Source organism: Bactrocera neohumeralis, unplaced genomic scaffold (assembly GCF_024586455.1).
Source record: "Bactrocera neohumeralis isolate Rockhampton unplaced genomic scaffold, APGP_CSIRO_Bneo_wtdbg2-racon-allhic-juicebox.fasta_v2 cluster09, whole genome shotgun sequence".
Lineage (NCBI taxonomy): Eukaryota > Metazoa > Arthropoda > Insecta > Diptera > Tephritidae > Bactrocera > Bactrocera neohumeralis.
The window spans coordinates 5,154,303-5,180,378 of NW_026089622.1; the positions used below are offsets into that span (position 1 = coordinate 5,154,303).

General features: G+C 36.9%; 1 protein-coding gene across 1 annotated transcript; it reads right to left on the bottom strand.

Annotated features, from left to right (window-relative positions):
* Nucleotides 1-22,713: 22,713 nt before the first annotated feature.
* Nucleotides 22,714-25,287, bottom strand: LOC126763905 (protein arginine N-methyltransferase 1). Its single transcript, XM_050481668.1, has 4 exons — nucleotides 25,053-25,287; nucleotides 24,752-24,997; nucleotides 24,460-24,689; nucleotides 22,714-23,501 (listed from the first exon to the last, which is right to left on the bottom strand). Exons 1-4 carry the CDS (start codon nucleotides 25,053-25,055, stop codon nucleotides 22,880-22,882), a joined length of 1,101 nt encoding a protein of 366 aa, XP_050337625.1. The 5' UTR covers nucleotides 25,056-25,287; the 3' UTR covers nucleotides 22,714-22,879.
* Nucleotides 25,288-26,076: the final 789 nt, after the last annotated feature.

A 26,076-nucleotide genomic window follows, 5' to 3' on the forward strand; every position in this document is an offset into this window, starting at 1 on the left:
TCATTCCACGCTTCAAGAAATAATGCGTTGTCTACAAGTAGAAAAAACTCATAGATCATTTCAGGAACTTTTAGAAAAATCTGTTAAGGAATATAACCAGGAATAATGGGATGCCCAACTTATTCCAGTGTGAGAGCACCTCAAAATAAGCGTTTTTTATAACATTTTCCATTGTGGCCAGATCGAACGAAATAAGAATTTTTGGGCATTTAATTAAAATGCCCAATTGCACTTTCCACACCACCCAGGAGGTATGCAAAACGGCGCGTTACCGAAGTTAGTTTTGGGTGCTCGGTTCCCCTTTAGGCCTATATCACCCATTAAAAATTTATTTACATAAAGTGAAAAAACGATAACAATTCATTATATAACGAAAAAAAAAAAACAAAGCGATAAATGTATACATATAACGATAAAAACAAAACAATAACAATTCATGTAAAAAAATATATAAAAATATCACAGAATAATAAATAACATATATACATATATACAAAATGCCTACATTTAAATCCCAAATTCTAATTTTTGTTAAAAAAAATTGCTTTCTAATTTTAGAGCCTCTTTATCCTACCTGTTTAAAAAATTTTTACTTTTTTATATTCTATCGTAAGTTTGAGTTCGCATATTGTAACCACTAAAAAATAAAAAGAAATTGAAACCTATAGGTGTGAAACACAAACAATTTTATTTTTAAAATTAGGGACAGAAAGGTCTTTATTTAAAAATTTAGTTAAGAAATATATTCTAATTCTAATAAAGAGGGCTATAACTATTTTTGGGTCACAATTATCACAACACAAAAAGGGCCTAACATCTTTCATTTTATTAAAAAGAATATCTCCTATTCCTATCTTATGACAATTACTGTCGAATTCTTCTAAAAATTTGGTTTCCAAAATTTTTACAAATGCAATAAAATCCTCAGGCGGCTTCACTAAATTGCATTTGTCTATTTGATTTTGATGCATGAAGATGAATTCGTCCGAAGGAATTTCATCTCCTAAATATGGTAAAGGCAGGGAACATGTGTGCAGTTTGAAAATTTTTAAATAAAAATAGCCGCAAAAGTAGCTAAACGCATTTTCTTTCAAAAAATTAATTTCTAAACTACTATCTAATGTTATTGATCTAACGAGGGAGTGTTCAGGCCGTAGTAGACCTTGAAAATCCTGCCAAGAAAGGTCATTCAATAGTAAATCATTACACACATTACGTAGAACATTATTACTATGTTCCGAAATTACTGTAGCATCAGGTTCTAAAGCAGCTCAGAGTTTCCTTTTGTTACGACGTTTACGTAACGTAAGCCCCACGATTTCCTAAACAAACTAGAGAACATATAGGGCGTTACTCTAGTACCTCCTCTGCTTCGAATCTGCCCAAAAAAATGTTCTAAACTGTCCTGACATAGTCGTCTCGTCTTCATTTCCTTGCGATTTAGGGAGTGTTGTTGATGATTGGTAAGTTTTATACAAAATTTCAAAATGATATAAACTTCATAATAATGATTTTAACTAATTTAGGATGAATTTAACGATTACTTTGAACTTCCTTCAAGAAACAATTGTTGATTTCATGTTCCCTCGCAAAACCAGGTTTGCCATATTCGCATTTTATTGAAAAAATGTATTAAAAATTAGTACTAGATTATTTAGAGCTGCATACTAGCACAAGTAAATTTATCGCAGTAAAGTTTCTTGATCGTTTCTTAAGCGTTTTTTTATATAAAGTTTTTACATTTCTTGAAAGCTGGATACTAAGCTTAAGGGGTTACTAGCAAATAATTATTTCAAACAAATTTTAGGTGCACCAGTAGTGACTAAGGCTGCTTTTCTTCTTCTTAATTGGCGTAGACACCGCTTACGCGATTATAGCCGAGTTAACAACAGCGCGCCAGTCGTTTCTCCTTTTCGCTACGTGGCGCCAATTGGATATTCCAAGCGAAGCCAGGTCCTTCTCTACTTGGTCCTTCCAACGGAGTGGAGGTCTTCCTCTTCCCCTGCTTCCCCCGGCGGTTAGTGCGTCGAATACTTTCAGAGCTGGAGTGTTTTCCTCCATTCGGAAAACATGACCTAGCCAGCGTAGCCGCTGTCTTTTAATTCGCTGAACTATGTCAATGTCGTCGTATATCCCGTACAGCTCACCGTTCCATCGAATGCGATATTCGCCGTGGCCAACGCGCAAAGGACCATAAATCTTTCGCAGAACTTTTCTCTCGAAAACTCGCAACGTCGACTCTTCAGTTGTTGACATCGTCCAAGCCTCTGCACCATATAGCAGGACGGGAATTATGAGCGACTTATAGAGTTTGGCTTTTGTTCGTCGAGAGAGGAGTTTACTTTTCAATTGCCTACTCAGTCCGAAGTAGCACCTGTTGGCAAGAGCAATCCTGCGTTGGATTTCCAGGCTGACATTGTTGGTGGTGTTAATACTGGTTCCTAAATAGACGAAATTATCTACAACTTCAAAGTTATGACTGTCAACAGTGACGTGAGTGCCAAGTCGCGAGTGCGACGACTGTTTGTTTGATGACAGGAGATATTTCGTCTTGCCCTCGTTCACTGCCAGACCCATTTGTTTTGCTTCCTTGTCTAGTCTGGAGAAAGCAGTACTAACGGCGCGGGTGTTAAGGCCGATGAAATCAATATCATCAGCATACGCCAACAGCTGTACACTCTTATAGAAGATGGTACCTTCTCTTCTAAGTTCTGCAGCTCGAACTATTTTCTCCAGAAGCAGGTTGAAAAAGTCACACGATAGGGAATCGCCTTGTCTGAAACCTCGTTTGGTATCGAACGGCTCGGAGAGGTCCTTCCCGATTCTGACGGAGCTCTTCGTGTTGCTCAACGTCAGTTTACACAGCCGTATTAGTTTTGCGGGGATACCAAATTCAGACATCGCGGCATAAAGGCAGCTCCTTTTCGTGCTGTCCAAAGCAGCTTTGAAATCGACGAAGAGCTGGTGTGTGTCGATTCTCCTTTCACGGGTCTTTTCCAAGATTTGGCGCATGGTGAATATCTGGTCGGTTGTTCATTTGCCAGGTCTAAAGCCACACTGATAAGGTCCAATCAGTTTGTTGACGGTGGGGTTTAATCTTTCACACAATACCCTCGATAGAATCTTATATGCGATGTTGAGGAGGCTAATCCCACGGTAGTTGGCGCAGATTGTGGGGTCTCCTTTCTTATGGATTGGGCATAGCACACTTAAATTCCAATCGTTGGGCCTGCTTTCGTCCGACCATATTTTACATAGAAGCTGATGCATACTCCTTATCAGTTCTTCGCCGCCGTGTTTGAATAGCTCGGCCGGCAATCCATCATCCCCCGCCGCTTTGTTGTTCTTCAGGCGGGTAATTGCTATTCGAACTTCTTCATGGTCGGGCAATGGGACGTCTGCTCCATCGTCATCGATTGGGGAATCGGGTTCGCCTTCTCCTGGTGTTGTGCATTCTCTGCCATTCAGCAGGCTGGAGAAGTGTTCCCTCCATAATTTAAGTATGCTCTGGGCATCGGTCACTACATCACCTTTGGGGGTTCTACAAGAGTATGCTCCGGTCTTGAAACCTTCTGTAAGCCGCCGAATTTTTTCGTAGAATTTTCGAGCATTACCCCTGTCGGCCAGCTTATCAAGCTTTCTATACTCACGCATTTCGGCCTCTTTCTTTTTCTGTCTACAGATGCGTCTCGCTTCCCTCTTCAATTCTCGGTATCTATTCCATCCCGCACGTGTTGTGGTCGATCGTAACGTTGCCAGGTAGGCAGACTGTTTTCTCTCCGCTGCGGCGCGGCACTCCTCGTCGTACCAGTTGTTCTTTTGCACTTTCCGAAAACCAAGGGTTTCGGATGCAGCTGTACGTAAGGAGTTTGAAATGCCGTCCCACAGTTCCCTTATACCGAGTTGTTGATGAGTGCTCTCAGAGAGCAGGAGAGCAGGAGTAAAACACTGGAGACGTGTCTTCCGTCTATCACAACATGATCGATCTGGTTGGTAGTTTTTCGATCCGGAGACAGCCAGGTAGCTTGATGAATTTTTTTGTGCTGGAATTTATTACTACAGATAACCATATTTCGGGCCCCGGCGAAGTCGATCAGCCTCAACCCATTTGGGGATGTTTCCTCGTGGAGGCTGAAGTCGGAGAGTGGGCGCAGATCAGCGATATGTTGAAGAACCTCGCTTTGATGCGGATGAAGAACCTCGCTTTGATGCGGATTGTGGCTAGACGTTCATTCACCGGAGTGAATGATAGTACTCGGCGACGGAGTCTCTCTCCCACCACGAATCCTACACCAAACTTACGTTCCTTTATATGGCCACTGTAGTAAATGTCACAAGGACCTACTCGTCTCTGTCCTTGTCCCGTCCATCGCATTTCTTGGACGGCGGTGATGTCAGCCTTTATTTTCACGAGGACATCAACCAGCTGGGCAGCGGCACCTTCCCAATTAAGGGACCGGACATTCCAGGTGCATGCCCTGATATCGTTGTCCTTATTTCGTTTGCCATGGTCGTCATCAAAAGAGGGGTTTCTCATTTCTGTTTGTCGTTTTTCATTGGGGTATGCTTTTTACGTGGCGGGTCCCAAACCCAGCGCACAACCCTATGCAGGGGATGTTTCGCCTTCTCACTTTAGCTCACCTTCGAACGGATGTTCTTAGGCTACCCAGAGGATACTTGGTCAAAGACCGGAAGTCGTGAGCTGCTTGAGTCATATGTAAAAGAATCGTTTCTGGCCACTCCCAAGTGAATGGCGATCAGAGAACTTTCCTCACTTGCGTGAACTTCTACACATGACCCCATCCTCCTGCTTTTAATGTACGAAAATATCAAGAAAATCTTTCTGAAAGTACGCAAGCATTGGAAAGCCTCAGTTTGTCTGCAGACAATTTGTTACAAGCTTTATTTCGCTATACGCTTGTACAAAAATTATACAACAATTTAAGACTTAGTTATAAAATTTCCCTTAAAAACCCTAAAGAAATAGCGGACTTAAATTCACCACATTTGTTTCTGAATCAGGAAGGGAATGCACTAGAAGCAGCACAAGTTTCAAAAACATCACCGAAATTTCAAAATGCAGTATTTAAATGCATAATGGGAATTGAGTAGTATTACAACACATTATATTTTATTGTTACAAATATAAAGCTCTTTCTATCCAGGACAAATGGGATGCACTAATGAAAAACAAATTATGTACCAAATGTATTAAAATAGGGCACAATATAAAAGAATGTAAAGGCGAAAGTTGCCTCACATGTCAAGGAAACCATAACTTATGGCTCCACATAGATAAATCATCCAAATCAAAAAGCACAATCATTAAAAATAAGAGATTAAAAAGGTATTGCGAATATTGCACCAAACAACAGCAATTGTCGGTATAAAAGGCCGTGATGGAAGAATTATAAGGGCAAGTGCCTTATTAGATAGTGAATCTCAAGTTCACCTTTTAACCAAACAACTTAAAAATAAATTAAAACTCCCTTCCAAAAGAGAGTCCATGACTATTGAAGGAGTTGGACAAAATAATACCAATGCAAACGAAAGAGTTAATATTCAATTAAAATAAATTTAGACCCTATTGTAGTACAAAAGATTGTGTCTCATGTGCCCACAAAATACATTAAAGTTAAAAAAAATTCCAGAATATTTTGGTATTTATTTGGCGTTCCGGGTAAGATTGACTTAATATTAGGTGAGGACATATTATTTATTTGTTAAAAGAAGAAAAAGTATCTATTGAAAATGTTAGTTTCAAAACCAGAACAGTAGGGGTATTCTCTTGCTCTTGCAAAATCCTTGCACGGTGCAAGAATTGCAGATGTTTTCTCTTTGTGCACCGGCACAACAACAAATACACGCAGAAAATTATTTGCAATAGCTGTAAAATATGTCAGATCAAAACCCATGTATATTTGCGTGCAATGTCATGCAAAAATATAATTGCAACCCTGTTTTAGCTGTCATTTTACATAGAGACATATTACGTCGTTAAATTGTTGAGGAAAGTAAGTTTTAAATAGATTTTATTATTTCTATTTAAATTATAAAGATTTGTTACAGTTTTTTTTTTTTTTGTTAAAAATGTATGCAGAAGGTGCGCCAATTCACAATAGCCATGCTTAATAATCATTCACAACAAATTGACCGAATTAGCCATTCATATATCACTAGATTCTGCAATGGGCGCTCTCGTGCCCTTGTATATTTCAGTATAGTATTTTTGCAATCTGCAATCTTGCAAGAGCAAGCGAATACCCCTAGTGTGTTTGGGTGGTTGATATACGGATAAACTAACATATGTAAGTTCCAAAGCTCCATATAGCGGAAATTAGCAATATTGATTTTTACATGGATTATTTTATGACAGGAGGAGATAATCTAGATGAAGTCAAGTTAATCCAGAATAGTATCAATTTAATTTGAAAAAATTTGGATTCAATCCTAGAAAATTTTTTTCCAATAACATTGAACGATTAAAAAATATTCTTTTTGAAACTTCTTCTTAAAGCTTAGTACGCAGCTCTCAAGAAACGTTAAAACTTCATATAAAAAAACGCTTAAGAAACTGTAAAGAAACTTTCCTGCGATAAATTTACTTGTGCTAGTACGCAGCTCTCAAGAAATCTAGTACTAATTTTTAATGCTTTTTTCAGTAAAATGTGAATATGGCAAACCTGGTTTTGCCAAGAAACATCAAATCAACAATTGTTTCTTGAAGGAAATTCGAAGTAATCGTCAAATTCATCCTAAATTAGTTGAAATCATTATTATGAAGTATATTCCATTTTGAAATGTTGTATAAAACCTACCAATCATCAACAACATTTCTAAAATCTCAATGAAAATATTTATGTTACCATACACATACACACATACATATTACGCACAAAGTTTGTTTTCTTTGTTTATTCTCTCTTGCTCTTCTAATGTAGATCATTCACAATGCGTAACCAGCTGTCAAAATTACTTCAGAAATAATGTATTTTTTTTCTTGAGCAATTACTTGAGAGCTGCATACCAACCTTAAGACAAACTTGACATAAAACAAGGAAACTAACAACGAAGTTAAAGCATTAGGTACTACTTGAACTCATTCGACGACGACATTCGTGCGTAACTTGCAATTAGAAGTACAACGACAATGTATTACTTAAAGGACCATTCCTTTAGACTTTTCCAAATTATTCGACCCATTGGGCTCTGTGAAACACGTTAAAAAACTTTATTCCATTGCTAAATCAAATACGAATATCCAGGCGCATTTTATTCATTGAACCAATAAATATTGAGTAACACGGATTTTGTGGTGCTTCGATGAAAGCGTATGAGAGCGTAGTTTATGCGAAATCTGAAAATCAAAGAGGCAAAATTTATGTATTTTAAATATACTAGCAGCTAAATCACGAGGCGCGCCAATAAAGATACGAAAGCCATTACCCCGGCTGGAACTGTGTGCGGCTGTACTGACAAAAAATTTCCAAAAGTTTTCAATTTAAATGCTCTATTTACTTTTATACAGAATCCATAAAGGATTGAATTGGTTACAGCTAGATCCTGGACGTTTACAGATATTTGTGTCGATTACACAGTACAACAGCTAATCTGGGGGGTGAGAAATTACAAGTCAGGGTGATGGTACTAGGTCAGTATAGTAAAACCCTCAAAGGGTTTGGCGTTCGCATGTGTCAGTTTTTTTTATGACATTTTAAATTTTTTCCTTATCTTGACGTTTTTTCGCTTTTTGGCAAAAAAACAAAACAAAAAAAAACTACGTTTTCGCCAAAATGTTACAACTAAAGCTTAGTACGCAGCTCTCAAGAAACGTAAAAACTTCATATAAAAAAACGCTTAAGAAACGGTCAGGAAACTTTCCTGCGATAAATTTACTTGTGCTAGTACGCAGCTCTAAAGAAATCTAGTACTAATTTTTGATACTTTTTTCAGTAAAACGTGAATATGGCAAACCTGGTTTTGCGAAGAAACATCAAATCAACAATTGTTTCTTGAAGGAAATTCGAAGTAATCGTCAAATTCATCCTAAATTAGTTGAAATCATTATTATGAAGCATATTCCATTTTGAAATGTTGTATAAAACCTACCAATCATCAACAACATTTCCTAAATCTCAATGAAAATATTTATGTTACCATACACATACACACATATGTACATATTACGCACAAAGTTTGTTTTCTTTGTTTATTCTCTCTTGCTCTTCTAATGTAGATCATTCACAATGCGTGACCAGCTGTCAAAATGACTTGAGAAGTAAATGTATTTTTTTTGACAGCTGGTCACGCATTGTGAATGATCTACATTAGAAGAGCAAGAGAGAATAAACAAAGAAAACAAACTTTGTGCGTAATATGTATGTGTGTATGTGTATGGTAACATAAATATTTTCATTGAGATTTAGGAAATGTTTTTGATGATTGGTAGGTTTTATACAACATTTCAAAATGGAATATACTTCATAATAATGTTTTCAACTATTTTAGGAAGAATTTGACGATTACTTCGAATTTCCTTCAAGAAACAATTGTTGATTTGATGTTTCTTCGCAAAACCAGGTTTACCATATTCACATTTTACTGAAAAAAAGTATCAAAAATGAGTACTAGATTTCTGGAGAGCTGTGTGCTAGCACAAGTAAATTTATCGCAGGAAAGTTTCTTTACCGTTTCTTAAGCGTTTTTTTATATGAAGTTTTTACGTTTCTTTAGAGCTGCGTACTAAGCTTAAGCAAAAAAACATCAAGATAAGGAAAAAATTTGGTAAAGGTTCAGGAGAGCGGCTTTTCCGAAAACGTACACCAATTTTCACGGGAAAGGTCTTAAAATACTCGTTTTTAACTCTACTTTACGAATATGTATGGCGCGTGCCTTTAAAAAAAATATTATCTTTGTTTTTATCAAAAAGCATTGTATTTCCCGAATTGAAAAATTCAATTTTACACTTTACACGTCTTTAGATGTTAAAATTATACTTTCTATAAATTATGTACATGTAATTATTGCTGTTGTTTAGTTAATCAATAACAGAAATATGTTTTTATGTTATTTTTATAAACATATGAAAAACTTCACAATCACCTCACTTCAACGAAAATGGCAAGGTTATGTTCGAAATTATGGCATCACTGTTGTAAATTCGAATGGCCAATATTGATTCATGCACTGATCGTTTTCGAATTATCGATATTCTCAATATATGCGCTCGAAAAAAAATATCCCTGGTCGGTCCAAAACTCCGGTGTTCATAATTCTTCTGTGTCCAAATTCTTCTTCTTTCTGCAATAATAATGAATTATAAATTTTCCAATAACGTATTTCTCATTTTTACCAATTCTCGATCAGTCTCGAATATTGAGAGTATCGATATTTTAATTTATTTTTATTTTTCCAATTATTATTATTTTTCTATTATGTATTTCTCATTTTTACCAATTCTCCTTCAGACTCGAATATTGAGAATATCGATATTTTAATTTCTTTTTTTTTCCAATCAATATTATTTTTCTATTATATATCTCATTTTTATCAATTCTTGTTTAGTCTCGAATATCGAGAGTATCGATATTTCGAACCCGATCACTGTTTGTATCACCAGAGAACGTTTATAATAGAGAAGGTTCACGGCGCGAAGAACGTAAAAATATTTATCGATAACTCGGTCGAGATGGAGGTGTTTCACCACAGCCAGCTCTGCAGCAGAAACTTTAACATTTTGCTTGAACAGAGTAGCGCGTGGAATAAAGTTATGCTCAAAACTATATATTGCTCTAACAGGCGTACATATGTATGTTCGCTCTTTTGCTTATATTTTTATACGTTTATATGCAAACATGTGTATTCGCATGAATTCTTTTTGTGTAAGTATATTTATGAATACACGTACAATTGAATACATTTAAATTAAATTACTTTTTCAGAGCAATATTCGTAGTTAATGTAAAAATAAAGCCTTTTTTTAATTATTTTTTGTCTTAGATATATTCATACTTTCATATTTATATAACAAATTATTATAATATTATTTAAAAATTGAAATATATTACAATAGTGATAAATGAACATTAATCGTATATTTTATCATTCAAAACTTACATACATATGTACATTCACATGTATCATGACCATATGTGCTTATGTTCGCTATCGCGAATTCAAGTCATATTATCACTTATCAATAATAACATACATAAATATGTGCGTATGACATTCCCACACAAATAATGCATACACAACATACATACTTATATGCGTTCACATGTAGCTATGTCATCCGCAAAATTTACAAATATTGTTCTACAAAAACAACAAATAGCATCAGCGGCGTCACGAGTCAATATGACAGCCAAATGTAGTAAATCTTAAAGCAAGAACAATTTCATTCATGAACGCAAGCGCACTTTCAACAGGCAAACTCGCTTCATTCATAAAAGCGACCACCTTCACATCTCCCCGACCATGCGTTTGCCTACAAGCGGCTTTACGCGACGATGGCAAACGCTAAAAATCATAAATTGAACAACTTTCTGATGCTTCTTTACAGAAAGAAGTGAGAAAAGCGGCAACATAGCTGTTGTCGATTTATAATATTTGTCTAAAATATTTTTCCGTGACTCGCAAAAATCTTCGTCGACATGTATGCACGCTAATACATCTTCATACATATTTACGGAAGTCTATATGCAGAGTTAGTGACGTGACGTGTTTTTTTTGGTGCTCCGTTTATGGCATCAAGTACGATAGGAAATAATCCTAAATTAGTTCCTAAGCGCGCGGAAACACACACAGTATCAAGATAATCAAAAAACTGAGCATAATGAAGCTACAAAGCGGTGAGTGTTAAAACGCTTAATAAATATTTATTTATTTGGGAGAAGGTTCGCGCAAAAGGGAAATAGCAAAGAGCGCATTTTCTTAGCTCTCCCTTTTGATACCTGTTTAGATCCCACAATCCACAAACCACGCAAAGAGAAATTCCTGTGCATTGCACGCTGAGGCATTCTCGAGCAACAGCTACACTAGCGGACTGCTATAAGAAAGCTGAGAAATGTCAGCTAAACCTAAAGCAGCACATGCCATCTCTAGCAACAAGGAGGATTGTAGCCTGTTTACAAGGAGCAACAAGGAGGATTGTAGCCTGTTTACAAGGAGCAACAAGACCGCCCGATCGCCTGATCGACATAGCGTCCAGACACTTAAAGTTGCTACACCAACTTTACAAGAGGTGACCCCATCAAATACGGCCTTGCACGATGTGACTCCATCAAATGACATCACAATGGCAACTAATAAAGCCAGCGCAGCCGACCTGCCAACACAAGGCACCACTAGAAACGAAGATGCAATAAGTGCGTTTGCTGGTCTAGTCATACTAATTGAAGAGTTAATCGTGCTCACCCATGGCCAAAAACAAAGGCATGTAAATCAGCATATGCGAAACATAATTGACAAAATTTCGCAATTGCAAAAACAAGCAGTAGCAGAGGCTAGAGAATCGGCAATCCACACGACCGCCCAGACGAAAAGAGGTCGCATTACACTCAGCGAAGAACCAACGACAGAGGAGCAGACTCAACAACAAAGCAAACGATCTTGTATCAATTCGCCAAAAACCCGTGCAAGAGCAAGCCTAATTGGTCAGTTCAAACAATCAGAAATAACAAATGATATTTCTACTACGCAAATGTTTGAAGCCACTGCAAAGTCGCCAGCAATAAAACAATTAGGCACGCAACCAACGAAAGGGTCCATTAATAAAGCAACAAAAATAAAACCAATGGAGGGACAGTGGAATATACTAGCTAAGAAAGGCAACCAGAAGACAGCAAAATTGCCAAAAGCAAAACCCCAAGCGATTTTAATATCAAAAAATAGGGACCTTTCCTATGCGGAGATGCTACGGAAAATCAAGTCCGACTCAACGCTCAGCGGATTCGGAAATATTGTGACAAAGATACGCAAAACGCAAAGTGGTGAAATGTTGCTACAATTGAACGGAGCAGTGATTCCAACCGACTCTAAGGAGACCATGAAAAAATTTCTTGGGGATCAAGCCCACGTTAAACTTCTGACACAGGAGATTCTACTGGAGTGCAAAGACCTTGATGAAGTCACAAGCAAAGAAGAAGTCCTTTATGCTCTACAGAGAAAATTAGGAAACCCGGAACTGACGATCTCGTCAATCAAGAGCTTAAGAAAGTCTTATGGAGACACCCAAACAGCACTTATTAAACTCCCGGTTGAAGCAGCTAGACAACTTCTAGTGACTAGAAAGCTGAAAGTTGGATGGGTAAGCTGCCGTATACGAGAATATAGGCAACCTCAGCGATGCTTTAAATGTCTCGACTACGGACACACGGCAAAAACCTGTACCAATGAGGACAGGTCCAGACTCTGCAGGAGATGTGGCGAAGGGGAGCACCAGGCAAAGAACTGCAATAACAAACCAAAATGTTTGCTCTGCTTGAAAGCAGGTACAAAAGAAATTGAGCACTTTACAGGAAGCGTCAGGTGCCCAATATACAAGAAAGCAGCTCAACAGGTCACATGAGGTTCTTACAACTGAACGCAAACCATTGCCAAGCGGCACACGACTTATTAAAACAGTCAGTTGTCGAAAAGCAAATTGATGTGGTTCTGCTAAGCGAACCATACAAAATCGGACAAGGTGTAACCTGGATAAGTGACACTCGAAAGAAAGCGGCTATATGGAAATGTAATCCCAATTTTCCGCAGCTGGAATCGCCTTTCTCTTCAGATGGTTTTGTTCGTACAACTATCAATAATATTAATATATACAGCTGCTACTTACCTCCTAGCCTTAGCGACGAAGAATGCAGGCGTATTATCGACAACCTAGTGGTCGATGCCAGATGCAAAACCAAAGTGATAATAGCTGGTGATTTTAATGCCTGGGCTATCGAATGGGGATGCAAAAGAACCAACAGCAGAGGTGAAACCTTACTAGAAGCCTTTGCTTCTCTCGATCTGGAGGTTTTAAATGTTGACAATTAATGCACATTTAACAAAGGTGTCGGTAATCGGTGATTGATTTAACATTTGTTCACTCGAGCTTAGTTCGCAGATCTCACTGGAAAATCAGTGACCATTACACTTTTAGCGATCACTACGCAATTATATTCGAGATAAATGCTACACAAGCACGTCAGGAACAGGAAAAGGAACTGGCGACTCAAAACATTCGACCCAACTGCTCACTCGATTATGAGTGGTATTAAGAGCGCATGCGACGCTTCAATGTCCAAACTATCTCGACGCAAACACCGCCCCCCAGTATATTGGTGGAGCGAGACAATCGCAAAATTACGTAAGGAATGCCAGCAAGCAAGACGCTTGTACCAAAGGTCACGTGGTACACTCGAATTCACCACCCTCCAAAAACACTTCAAGGACAAAAGAAAATTGCTAAACCAGTTAATTAACCAGTTAATAAACTGTGCGACGATGTTGAAAACTACGCTTGGCGACTGGCTTATAAAAAGGTAATGGGAAAACTCCGCACTGGCGGACAAATGCCAACCTCCCCCTCAATAATTGAGAGAATAGTTACAGTACTCTATGCCGGTGGACTATCCCCAAACCAATTCGGATTCAGGAAGGCAAGATCCACAACTGCAGTGGTAACCCTAGTAAAGACCCTGGCTGAACGAGCTATAAGTGGGAAAAGATGGAAAGGAGGAACAATACAGTCTGTATGGTTGTTACGCTGGATGTAAAGAATGCCTTTAACTCGGCATCCTGGCATAGTATATTGAGTGCACTAAAAAGCTTCTCGGTGCCTCTATACCAGTGGTCGGCATTTCATAGCACAATTGTGCCCTCTCACTTCACACGTATTCTTACGCTCTATCGTTTAGTCGTTGGCGAGACAGCAACGAATCAACATCGTGCTTGGCTGTTGCGCTTTGTTTCTTAAATGCAAAGATGCCTTGCGAGACATACTTTATGCTTGAAAATGCTTTTGGTGAAATGCTATGCATTTTGTGTTTTAAGACATTAAAAACATTTGGATGAATCATTTTATCCTCATGTAAAAAGAATTTCTTATTTGTGTTTATCACTTTTTCCTTCGACATATTTTTGCGAGCAAATTTTTTCCGACTTAAAGTTCGTTTGCTCAAAGCAACGCAACAAACTGACCTCAGCGCATTTAAAATACATTCTTTTAATAAGAAACTGCCCTAAAAATATTATTATTGATAATTTTTTCACAGAAATATCATAACGTGTACATATATTTTCGGAATTTGAAGCAGGCAAATGCAAATTATTTTTATAATTTTTATTATATTTTTATGTATGTAACTATGTATGTTACATAACATACATAAATCCAAATGAATTTTTGAATGTTTTATTTAAGTTTGTATCTATTCACGTATGTACATTGTATATGCAATACCTTTTTTTATGTTCTCATTGAAACGCAATAAGTGATAACTTTTTTTCAATTCACGCAATTGCCGACTGGGATGCTCATGCGGAGCAGTTCGCTTGTGCTCACCAACACAGTCACAGTTTAACTTTTGCCGACCACTGCTCTATACCTTTACAACATTATAGTAAGCTATTTCGAGAATAGAACATTGAGCTACAAGACAATCGAAGGCTCCAAAAAATATAAAGTCACCGGTGGAGTACCCCAGGGATCTGTACTCGGGCCGCTACTCTGGAACATCATGTACGATGGAGTACTGCGATTGAAGGTACCTAAAAACGTACACATTATTGGGTTCGCAGACGATATCGCTGTTGTGGTTATAGCAAAGCACATAGCGTTAATAAGCGATTGGCTCGAAAATAACGGACTGAACCTAGCGGAGAGCAAGACCGAGGCGGTACTCATTACTGGCAGAAAAGTTCGGGAAGTTGCCACGTTCAGTACAAATTACCCCCTTTGTACTGAACGTGGCAACTTCCCGAACTTCACCACAAAACCTGCAATCAAATACTTGGGAATTATTCTTGATGCAAGGATGTCCTTTAAGGAACACTTAGCATACACATGCGACAAAGCGACAAAAGTGTGCAGAGCCTTAACCCGGTTAATGCTTAATACCCGCGGTCCAAAGCAAAATAAAAGACGACTATTAGCTGGTGTATTAAAGTCAGTCGCGCTGTACGGCGGCCAGATATGGGGAAAAGCCCTAGAAATAAAATCCTATCGCGTGGCCTTTTTTCTATATACGCCACTTGCGCGCTGAGAGTATGCTCTGCGTTCCGCACAGTATCGGAAGATGCTGCCCTAATAATTTCGGGCCTACACCCTTTAGACCTCTTGGCCAAAGAAATTCAATGCCTTACAAATGACAGGTTACCACATAAAACAATAAAAGAAATTGCAAGGGTAGAGACGGTGAATCACTGGCAAAAACGCTGGGAGGAAAGCGAAAACGGACGGTGGACATTCCGACTGATCCCCAACGTTGAATCATGGCTAAACAGACCGCACGGTGAGGTAGATTTCCACCTAACTCAAATTCTCACAGGACATGGCTGCTTCAAAGCGTATTTGAAAAGATTCGAGCCGGAAATAACGACATATGCGATTATTGCGGAGGCGATACCGTCGAAAATGTTGAACACACATTCTTCTATTGCCCCAAATATAATCTTGAGAGGCAACACTTAAAAAATGCGTTCGGTATAGACCCAACTCCTGATAACTTGGTTAACCAAATGGTCGAATCAGTTGAGAAGTGGAAAGCTGCTTGCGAAGTGGCAGCTAGGGTTATGAAATCCCAACGTGGTAGCGAACAGCGGCGGAGAAGAGAGCTGTTAAATGTAACGAACAAGCACGACCCAAACACACTACTTTGACGTGACGGGGAGGGTTGCCGACGAACACAATGTACAAGGGGGGTTATGAGACCAACAGAGGTGGGTGGACCACACTGACATGGGGTCCAGGCTTTCGATGGATGCTGCCTCCTCGTAAAAACAAAAACAAAAAAAAACAGACTCCGCTGGAAAAACCAAAAAAAAATTTTTACGCTACTTCGTGGTCATGCCATATATGTATGTATATATGTGTTGTTGGTAGAAAACCATTGTGTTGTTGGTAGAAAACCGAGCTGTGCCGAAAGATAAGCTGATTATCACCGCTTCTCTTGCCGCTCTAACAGCTTTACCAATAAACTTGCGTAAATATGTATGAAGATGTATGAGCGTGCATACAGATGCAGATTTTTGCGAGTCACGGAAAAATATTTTAGACAAATATTATAAATCGTTGCTCATATGTTGGCGCTTTTCTCACTTCTTTCTGTGAAGAAGCATCAGAAAGTTGTTCAATTTATGATTTTTAGCGTTTGCCGTCGTCGCGAAAAGCCGCTTTTGGGCAAACGCATGCTCGGGGAGATGTGAAGGTGGTCGCTTTTATGAATGAAGCGAGTTTGCCTGTTGAAAGTGCGCTTGCGTTCATGAATGAAATTGTTCTTGCTTTAAGATTTACTACATTTGGCTGTCATATTGACTTGTGACGCCGCTGATGCTATTTCAGACATTTGTTGTCTTTGTAGAACAATATCTGTAATTTTTGCGGATGACATATCTACATATGAATGCATATAAGTATGTATATTGTGTATGCATTATTTGTGTGGGAATGTCATACGCACATATTGACATGTGTACGCAGATAAGTATGTCTGATGCCATTTCAAACGATTGTTTTTTAAAGCAATGTTTGTAGTTTTTAGGGGTGACATATTTGCATGTGTACGCATATGTATACAAGTATGTAGGTTTGTGTATGCGTTATCTGTGTACCAGTGTCATACGCACATATTTATGTATGTACAGATGAGCAGGTCGCACATGTTATTATTGATAAGTGAAAATATGATTTGAATTCGCGAAAGCGAACATAAACACATATGGTCATGATACATGTGAATATATGTATGTAAGTTTTGAATGATAAAATATACGATTAATGTTCACTTATCACTATTGTAATATATTCCAATTTTTAAATAATATTATGATAATTTGTTATATAAATATGTAAGTATGAATATATCTAAGACAAAAAATAATTTAAAAAAGGCTTTATTTTTACATTAACTACGAATATTGCTCTGAAAAAGTAATTTAATTTAAATGTATTCAATTGTACATGTATTCATAAATATATGTACACAAAAAGAATTCATACGAATACACATGTTTGCATATAAACGTATAAAAATAAAGGCAAAAGAGAGAACGTATGTACGTCTGTTAGTTTTGAGCATAATTTTTATTCCACGCGCTGCTCTGTTCAAGCAAAATGTTAAAATTTCTGCTGCAGAGCTGGCTGTGGTGAAACACCTCCATCTCGACCGAGTTACCGATAAATATTTTTACGTTCTTCGCGCCGTGAACCTTCTCTATTATAAACGTTCTCTTATATCACTAGTGCTCAATTGAATTTCGAACAGTGATGCCATTTATAGCGTAAATATCGTGCAAAATCGTAATATTTTTTTGTTTTTACTGCAGAAAAATACATAACGCGCCATATATATTCGTAAATTGAAATTAAAAACACGAATTTTAAGACATTTCCCGTGAAAATTGGTGCACGTTTTCGGAAAAGCCGCTCTCCTGAACCTTTACCAAAAATTTAAAAGGTCATAATAAAAACTGACACATACGAACGCCAAACCCTTTGAGGGTTTTACTATACTGACCTAGTACCATCACGCTGACTTGGAATTTCTCACCTCCCAGACAATAATCCCAAAAATGTTCCACAGTGTTAGAGTAAATTTCATACAAACCAACACCAACATAAATAATTGGAGGCATATCTGCTCAAGAGACAATCTGGCGGATATTATTTCAAGAGGAGTGTCATCACGGGAACTTATCACCAAAAAATTATAGTTTAGAGGACCGGAAATTATTTACACAAATAATTATTAAATCCGACGTAAGGTAAACAATGATAATTTAATTATTCCGGAGATAAGGAAATACAAGATTGTTATGGTTTTAACCAAAAAACGAAAAATTCTAATGAATATAAACCATCTAAATGATTTTGAATCCCTACAAAACGTTAAAGCTAACATATTCATAGATATCATCAGTAAAAAACAATTAACGAATACAATTTTTTATAAACGACAACCATTCAATTACTTCCTTATGAAGATGAAAACGTCATTTTAGGCCAATATGGTAAATGTAGAAAGGTAGACGAAGGACAAGCAATCCTTTTCCTATCGAAGAAAAACTAATCCTACTGAGATAACTGATAACACATCAATGCGGTCGACTCACATAAAAAATAAATACTTTTTTTTTTTTATTATTAAGCTTACTTATAGTTTACTTAGAACAGCTTCACGACATCATCGCGTTCACGAGGAGGAGGATACAACGGAAAACTAAGTCTAGAGGGATTTTTATGGAAATAATGTTTCCTATAAAAAAGTTTGAAAACCAAATAAAATTAATTTCAAACAACCTTGAGCAGAGCGTGTCGTATTGTTTAATATAAAAATACCTTTAGTCACCAAAACAGAACTCCAAATGTACTCAATATACCCAGACCCTACAATACATGACGGGTATTTCGCGAGCATTATTTTCAATGGAAATAAAATAATTTTAATAGCATGAATGATAAAATGTTGTACAAATGTCAAAGAATGGTGAAAATGACAATATGTCCATAATTGCATCCTATCTTTAACATAGGACATATGCAAACTTGTAAGATGTCATTATTAATAAATAAAGCAGCCACACCACTCAACTCTGAAATCAATATTATGCCAACGCAAACATTTTGGTTATTAGGAAACTGTGGGACGGTATTACTCCTCACGTACAGCTGCAAACGAAACCATTTACGTACGCAGATGAGTGCACGATATTTTTTCGTTTCCTCACTGCACAGAACCTCACACTGTCCCCCACCAAATCCACAACGACCATTTTTACGAACTGGACGAAGGAGTGTAGACTTGAACTTGATATTGCAGTCGATGGCGTCAAAATTCTGACTGTCAATAACCCTAAGATTTTAGATGTAACTTTTGATAGTATATGCTCCTTCATTCCCCATACGATTACGCGATTATCGCGAAGGTACAGAGCCGCAACAAAATCCTAAAGTCGCTAAACGGCAGTACATGGCGAAAAGACAAAGAAACGTTATTGGCAACATAAAAGGCAATCGGCCGGCCGGTCCTCAATTACGCAGCACCAATATGGTCACCTGGATGCAGTGGTACGCAGATGAGGAAACTCCAGACTTGTCAGAATACTGCACTCCGGACCACGACGGGATGCCTCTTGATGTCACCCATAGAACACCTACATAGTGAGACGCTTATGCTCCCAGTATATACTCCTCTCCAAGCAATTCCTGCTGGGATATTTTCGTAGAAATCACCCTTGCAGCCACTTGCTTGGCGCGAAATCACCTCCTAGGAGCATCAAGAGGTCTTTCCTTGACTACTTCGAGTACGGACTGCCGACTGGACTTCGGACGCAACTGACTTCCGACAGGTACTGACCGCCATTCACAGTGGAGCTATCAACACCTTCACCGACTCCCTTCCCGTGAATGGCGATCTTGGAGTCAAACCACCACCCATCGCAGACGAAGACGCGAGTGACCCTAGCGCAGCTTCGTTCTGGATATTGTAGCAGGTTTAACTCCTACTTAGCCAGAATAGACCCTGACATATCCACTGTATGTCCTGCATGCAACGATTCTCCGCATGACACTGACCACCTCTTTGCATGCCCTGCCAACCCCACTCATCAAACACCCTTTTACCTTTGGTGCGACCCTGTCGAAACAGCACGTTTCCTGGGCCTCCCGTTAGATGACGTCGACGACAACACAGATAATCCTTACCATATTAACGGGGATTGAGAAACCGTTAAAACAACAACAACACCATCTTAAGAGAACAAATCGCTTATGTTTGCTAATCGATACCCATCTCGAAGGAAACTTACAATTTCAACAGAATTTGATACCATTAAGGGGCTATACCAGAGTAGCGCATAAAAAATGTACAGTTGTACAAACCTGGGAAAAAAATTTACCTATTTTCCATATAAGCGGGAGATTTAAATGAAGAATTCTCGATACTTTCCGGAGAGGGTGTATATTAGTTAAAATCAGGGCACGATTCCGATTACTTTGGCGGAGGGGTAAAAAAACCGAATTTCCGTATAAATGGGGTATGTACGGATAGGGGAGCTTCTACAGAGGAGGAATATCCAAAAATAATGTAAAAATTACTAATATTTTTTAAAATATTCACGATTAAAAGTTCAAAAATTTGCACTAATAACACATGGTATTTCTCTATGTTTCACTAAATTTTTTCACATTTATTACTTCGTATATTTAAATACACACTCTAAGCTTTGAAATAAGCTTGCATTTCACTTTTATTTTGCTATATTTTACCTAAATTTATTAATTTAAAAATCACTTAGCACACTCATCGTTGAAAAGGTTAGATTGTTTACAATTGTGAGGAAAACGAGCCTTGCCACATCTTAAACAGTAAATATGTATATACTTTATATCCAAAACTCAAATTTTGTTTCAATATGTATGCATGATAACCGTAAAATATAACTATGTACTTTATATCCAAAACTCATATTTTAAATATAATTATATATATATCGTCACCTAAAATACAAACCAATGTATCATAAAAAATAAATGGAAATCGCTGACAGATATAATAACCAAAAAATATAACTACTTTATATCCAAAGTCATATGAGTGCATGATAACCAAAAAATATAACCACTTTATATCCAATATTCAAACAAAATTTAAGTTTTCGTTATAAAATTTATACATTTTGGTATTATATCTGTCAGCGATTTCAATTTATTTTTTATGATACATTGGTTTGTATATTAGGTGACGATATATATATTATTATATGTAAAATATGAGTTTTGGATATAAAGTGGTTATATTTTACGGTTATCATGCACTCATATTGAAACAAAATTTGAGTTTTCGTACTGTACTGTAACCTTACACTTTATTACGTAACATTATTATATAATATTACTTATACATATGTAGACATATATAATATTATTAATACATGTATATAATATTACTTATTTGCTGAATAAATTTAAAAAAGAAAATATCCATATGCATGAATAGAGGAATTTTTGCGAAAAAGAGGAAGGCGAATTGCCTTGTCATCACATGGCAGCGCTCCATTTCTTCGTAATTTTTGGTAAACAAATGAGGTTCAAACGAGCGTAAAATGTAATTTTTAAAATAAAGATTTTTTAAATAAAAAACCTGCTAAAAGTGTAAAATGTGGATTTATTTAAAAGATTATAGTGTAATTTAATTAATTTGAAGAGAAAAATGTGAATAAAGTGGGTTTAACGTGGTGAAATAGCTTCTTGAAAAGTTCGAATTTTGCGAATTTTTGAACTTTAAGGTCGAATATCTCGTAAACTAAGCATTTGCGGTACTTATAACCCTATATATTTTTTAATCAGGAGGACTTCCTCTTTCCAGCGGTACCTTCAAATCGCGGCGCCAAAGAAATCGGAATTGTGCCAAAAACAGAGACCGTAAATTATGATTGTTGTTGCGATTTTTAATTAAAAAAAGGAATCGACAAACAAAAATGATAAAGTCATGTATTTGCTATTTCGACGACCTTATCATTTCCATGAGTTTTCAATTAAGAGTTTTTAAGATTTTCCAATAATGATTAATTTTATAATAAATCTTAAATAATAAAAAAAGTTAAAAATCCAAATAATCAATATTTATGACTATTATTTTTAACTCCTACCGATCCCAACGGGGTTAGATCGCCGAAAAAACAGCCCTTGGCCGGATGAAATCCGGATTAATTCCAGTGCTGTCGTGGGAATTGATTTTATATATGTATGTAAAGTATGCAATGAGTCTCCACATGACACTGGCCACCTCTTCGCATGCCCTGCCAACCCCACTCATCTAACACCCCTTTCCCTTTTGCCCGACTCCGTCGAAACAGCACGTTTCCACTAGAATACGTCGACGACAACCTGGATAACCTTTGCCATCCGAACGGGGATTGATATTCCGTTAAAACAACAGCTGTTATTTTTTTTGTTTTGCTCAAAACAAAACTCATTTTTAGATCACTGGTTTTTTAGAAAGTTTGCTAACTTTGTTGCATTTCCTTTTAGAACAAAACCATAGACCAACTTCAGGCAATGGGTTTACCACGCTTCTTTCGTAATTAAATTATTAAATACCAGTCGTAAAGTGAATAAAACGAAGATACTTTGCTTTGCTAAATACAATATTCATGAAATGAAAAACAAAATGAATTAATTTATTGTTTTGTTAATCATTGAGAAAATGTTTTAGTTAAGTACTACGGTACTTTGATACGATACTCAACCATACATACTTACATATGCCTGTATAATGTATACAAATATATTTACATTAAGATCAAATATTTGTATTTGATAGAATAAGTAAGCACATTAATTTTAGATTGGGTGCTGTATAAAATTCTAACGTTCGGATTCATCGCGAAAAATTTCAAAACTGTCTTTTCATCGACACAAATTTTAATTTTAATGTCCACGTCAGAAAAACTAATATTTCCGACAATCCAAATTCTTATTGAAACTGTACAAAAATAAAATACATAACCATATTCAATTATCATCTTGACAATCCAGCTGTATCGAGCTGTAACATTATTTTATTAAAACAACAGATTCATTGTCACATTTTAGTTCATTATTTTTAAGATCGAAAAATTAAATTTTCGAATACAATTGTTTTTCGTCTTTGATATTTTTTAAATATAACACTTGCTGTTAACGCATTCTATAGGTGTTATGTTCATGGACATCTGAAAGTTCACCTTTAAATTGAACATCGATGACAAAGTCTAAATCGCGATTATTGCGTTCATTTGGCTTCATTTTAAAGGTACCTACAATTTCTTCCCCTTTTTTAACTGTAAGGTAGTCATCTAAATAAAACACTGTTTGTTTCCAGTGGGTATATGTAGCCTCAGGGGAAGTACTAAAACCTAGACGTTTGTGGCATTTTGTAAATTCAATATTGAAGTATGTAACAAGGGCCTGTACAAAATCGTTTCGCTTTATAATCAGGTTAAACGGAGAGGAGAATTCCAAGTCTTCCTTTCTAACTGTGTACAAATCTACCTCCTTAACCATATAGGAAGTTGAAACAACCTGTTTAGGATCTACTACGTCGACCAGTGGTTCAGTCACGGCAACTTTTCGTATGCAACTCATATCAAATCCATAAACATCATCCCACCAATTAATTTTTTCATCTTTATATTGCCTATCCTCAATCGCTGTTATATATAAAGTACCACGGTCTGGGAACATCATACCATCCGATTTTAACCATTTGTCTCGTGCATGTAAAACTGTGTCCAGCATGGATTCGTAGAAGAGACAATACCTAAAAAAACATATTTAAGTAAAAAATAGCGTCCTCCGATTTTGTGTTAAATTGGGAATGTAAGGATAGAGGTTCTCCAGATAAAGAATGTAAACATATACAAACATATAGATACTGGGGTCCTCATACTCGGTACCCAGCATCTTAAACTGTTTCTTTGGATTTGAGCAATTTTTGGTCATTAGGTGGCATGTACTAAATGCACTATTTTTTTTTTAGCCTGTTATACTAATTGGTTCTTGATTTGTGTACTGGAAAGTGAAAGGAAGTAGGCGTGGTTTTTCTTCGATTTCGTTTATTTTCGAACTGACATAGGTATAAGACAAGAATGCCACGTACTAAGTTTTGAAATACGTCGGTCGGGGCCAGAGATATGCGATTTCACCCAAAAGCGGTTGTTGTAGCTTTTAGGAGATATGTACATTAAATTTATTAGAGGGCGCGGCCACTCCCATTTTTCCAAAATTTTTTGCTCACAGGTGATCGCTGTGCCAAATTACAATTTTATATCACAATTTAGTTCTGTTATGGCATTTTTTATTGATGTTTTCGGTTAATCGAGTTTTGTAGGAGCGGTAGTGGTCCGATTACACCCATCTACCAACTCGTATTTTTTTGTTTTTTTGTACTGAACAATCCACATACCAAGTTTCATCAAGATATCTAAATTTTCACTGAAGTTGCAGTTTTGTACAGACGACAGAGAGACCGTCACCGGCATTTAAATTTGTGCCGTCATCCTCACCTATATTTATATCGCTTAGTTTTAAGGTTGTTAGTTTAACAGGTTGCAAGAGTATAAAAACATGTACTTTAAATAGTTGAATTTTGGAACTTTAAATGCAAAAATCTCACTAACCATAAGTCGACTGCAACTATATATGTATATATTCTTGACCTGGAAAACTTACTCTATCGGAACATATTTTAACCCGAAATAGTTACATAAACAACTTACCCCATCCATTCAGATATAATTATGTCCACCTTTTCTATACCAGGTGGTAATTCAATTTCTTCAATTTTTCCTTTTACCACACTAATCACATCTTGAAGATTGTTGTCTATTACTACTTGTCGAGCATACTCTATGATGTTAGAACAATCTACCGCTATGACTTTCGATGCTCCAGCTTTCGCTGCAAACATAGACAAAATACCGGTTCCACAGCCAACATCAAGAACAACCTTCAAACAAAAAAACATTTAAAAATGTATGATAGAAATGTAAAACTGTGTGCATAATTTACTTTTCCCCGGAATAAATGTTTATTATGGTACATAGCATTCCTATAAGTGATAGTACGCACTTCATCTTTCAGCATTTCTTCATGAATGCCGAAATGAGCATACGAGTCGAAATAGTAATCCCTTGATGTCATCTCCTCCGCTGAAGCTGAATGTGAGACGAAATTTTCTTTAGAATTCTTTAAACTGGTTGCAACATCATTATTAGCTTGATTAGATGTGCTTGAGTACATAATCACGTCATCCGACTAAAAATATTAAATAATAATATAACTTGTGTTTAATAGTTTACAAAACACGTACCATGCCGTCTTTCGTTGTTTACTGAATATGTGTACCAATCTTCTAAAGCTTTTGGTAATAGTACTTATTACTTTTTGCTCAAATTTTCCAAGCTTGTTCCCAGCGTGTACTTCCAATATCGTCAAAAAAACAAAAAAAAGAATGGTATTTTCTCTCACCGCATGTCGGCAAATTTTGCGCAAATGCCAGATAAGTGGAACACTTTAACATGGCGCGAATTTGACACTTCTGCCGCCTGCTACACGTTCAATATTTATTGTGATATACTTATTTTGAATATTGATGACTAGAGGTTGATGTATGAACCTTCAATATTTATCGCGCCAGTATTTATTCCTATTTTATAAGTGGAATCTCTTGCTCTAGCAAAATTATTGCACGGTGCACGTATATCACTGATATCACGAATTGCAGAATTTTCCACTTGGTGCAACGGCACAACACAAACACACGCAGAAAATTATTTGCAATGGCTGTAAAGTATGTCAGACCAAAACGCATGTTTGTTTTCCAGCAATGACACTTAAAAAAATAATTGCAACGCTGTGCCAACTGTCATTTTACATTAAGACATATTTCGCCGTTAAATTGTTGAGAAAGAGCCCGTTGTGATTTACGTGAGTACCTGCCTGCAAAGGCCAAACCTCACGTTGCTTTCTATTTCTAGAAGCACGTAGATCAATACAATGCTTTGATCAGCGCCCCAAAGCATGAATGCACTTAGCATTCATACCTTGTAGAACCAAAGTATGAATGCATTCTGCACTTATACATTGGTTCCAATTGGTTCGGGTGGACAGGGGCACCCAAGCCGCTTTGGTCGGGTACGAGGCCGACCTAAAACCTCTGCCGTACTCTGAGTATTGTTGTGGAAGGTAAGTTTTTAACAGATTTTATAATTTCTATTTAATTATAAAGATTTTTTGGTTAAGAATGAATACGATACGGAATGTGCGCCAATTCACAATAGCCATGTACAATAGTCATTCTCTATAAAGTTTGGTACGCAGCTCTCAATTAATTG

What these genes read in the sequence shown, in the direction of transcription:
- LOC126763905 (XM_050481668.1), bottom strand. An exon ending in AACATTTATTCCGGGGAAAA is followed by an intron (nt 24,690 to 24,751) that starts GTAAATTATGCA and finishes TTTTGTTTGAAG; the next exon opens with GTTGTTCTTGATGTTGGCTG. An exon ending in ATTATATCTGAATGGATGGG is followed by an intron (nt 23,502 to 24,459) that starts GTAAGTTGTTTA and finishes ATGTTTTTTTAG; the next exon opens with GTATTGTCTCTTCTACGAAT.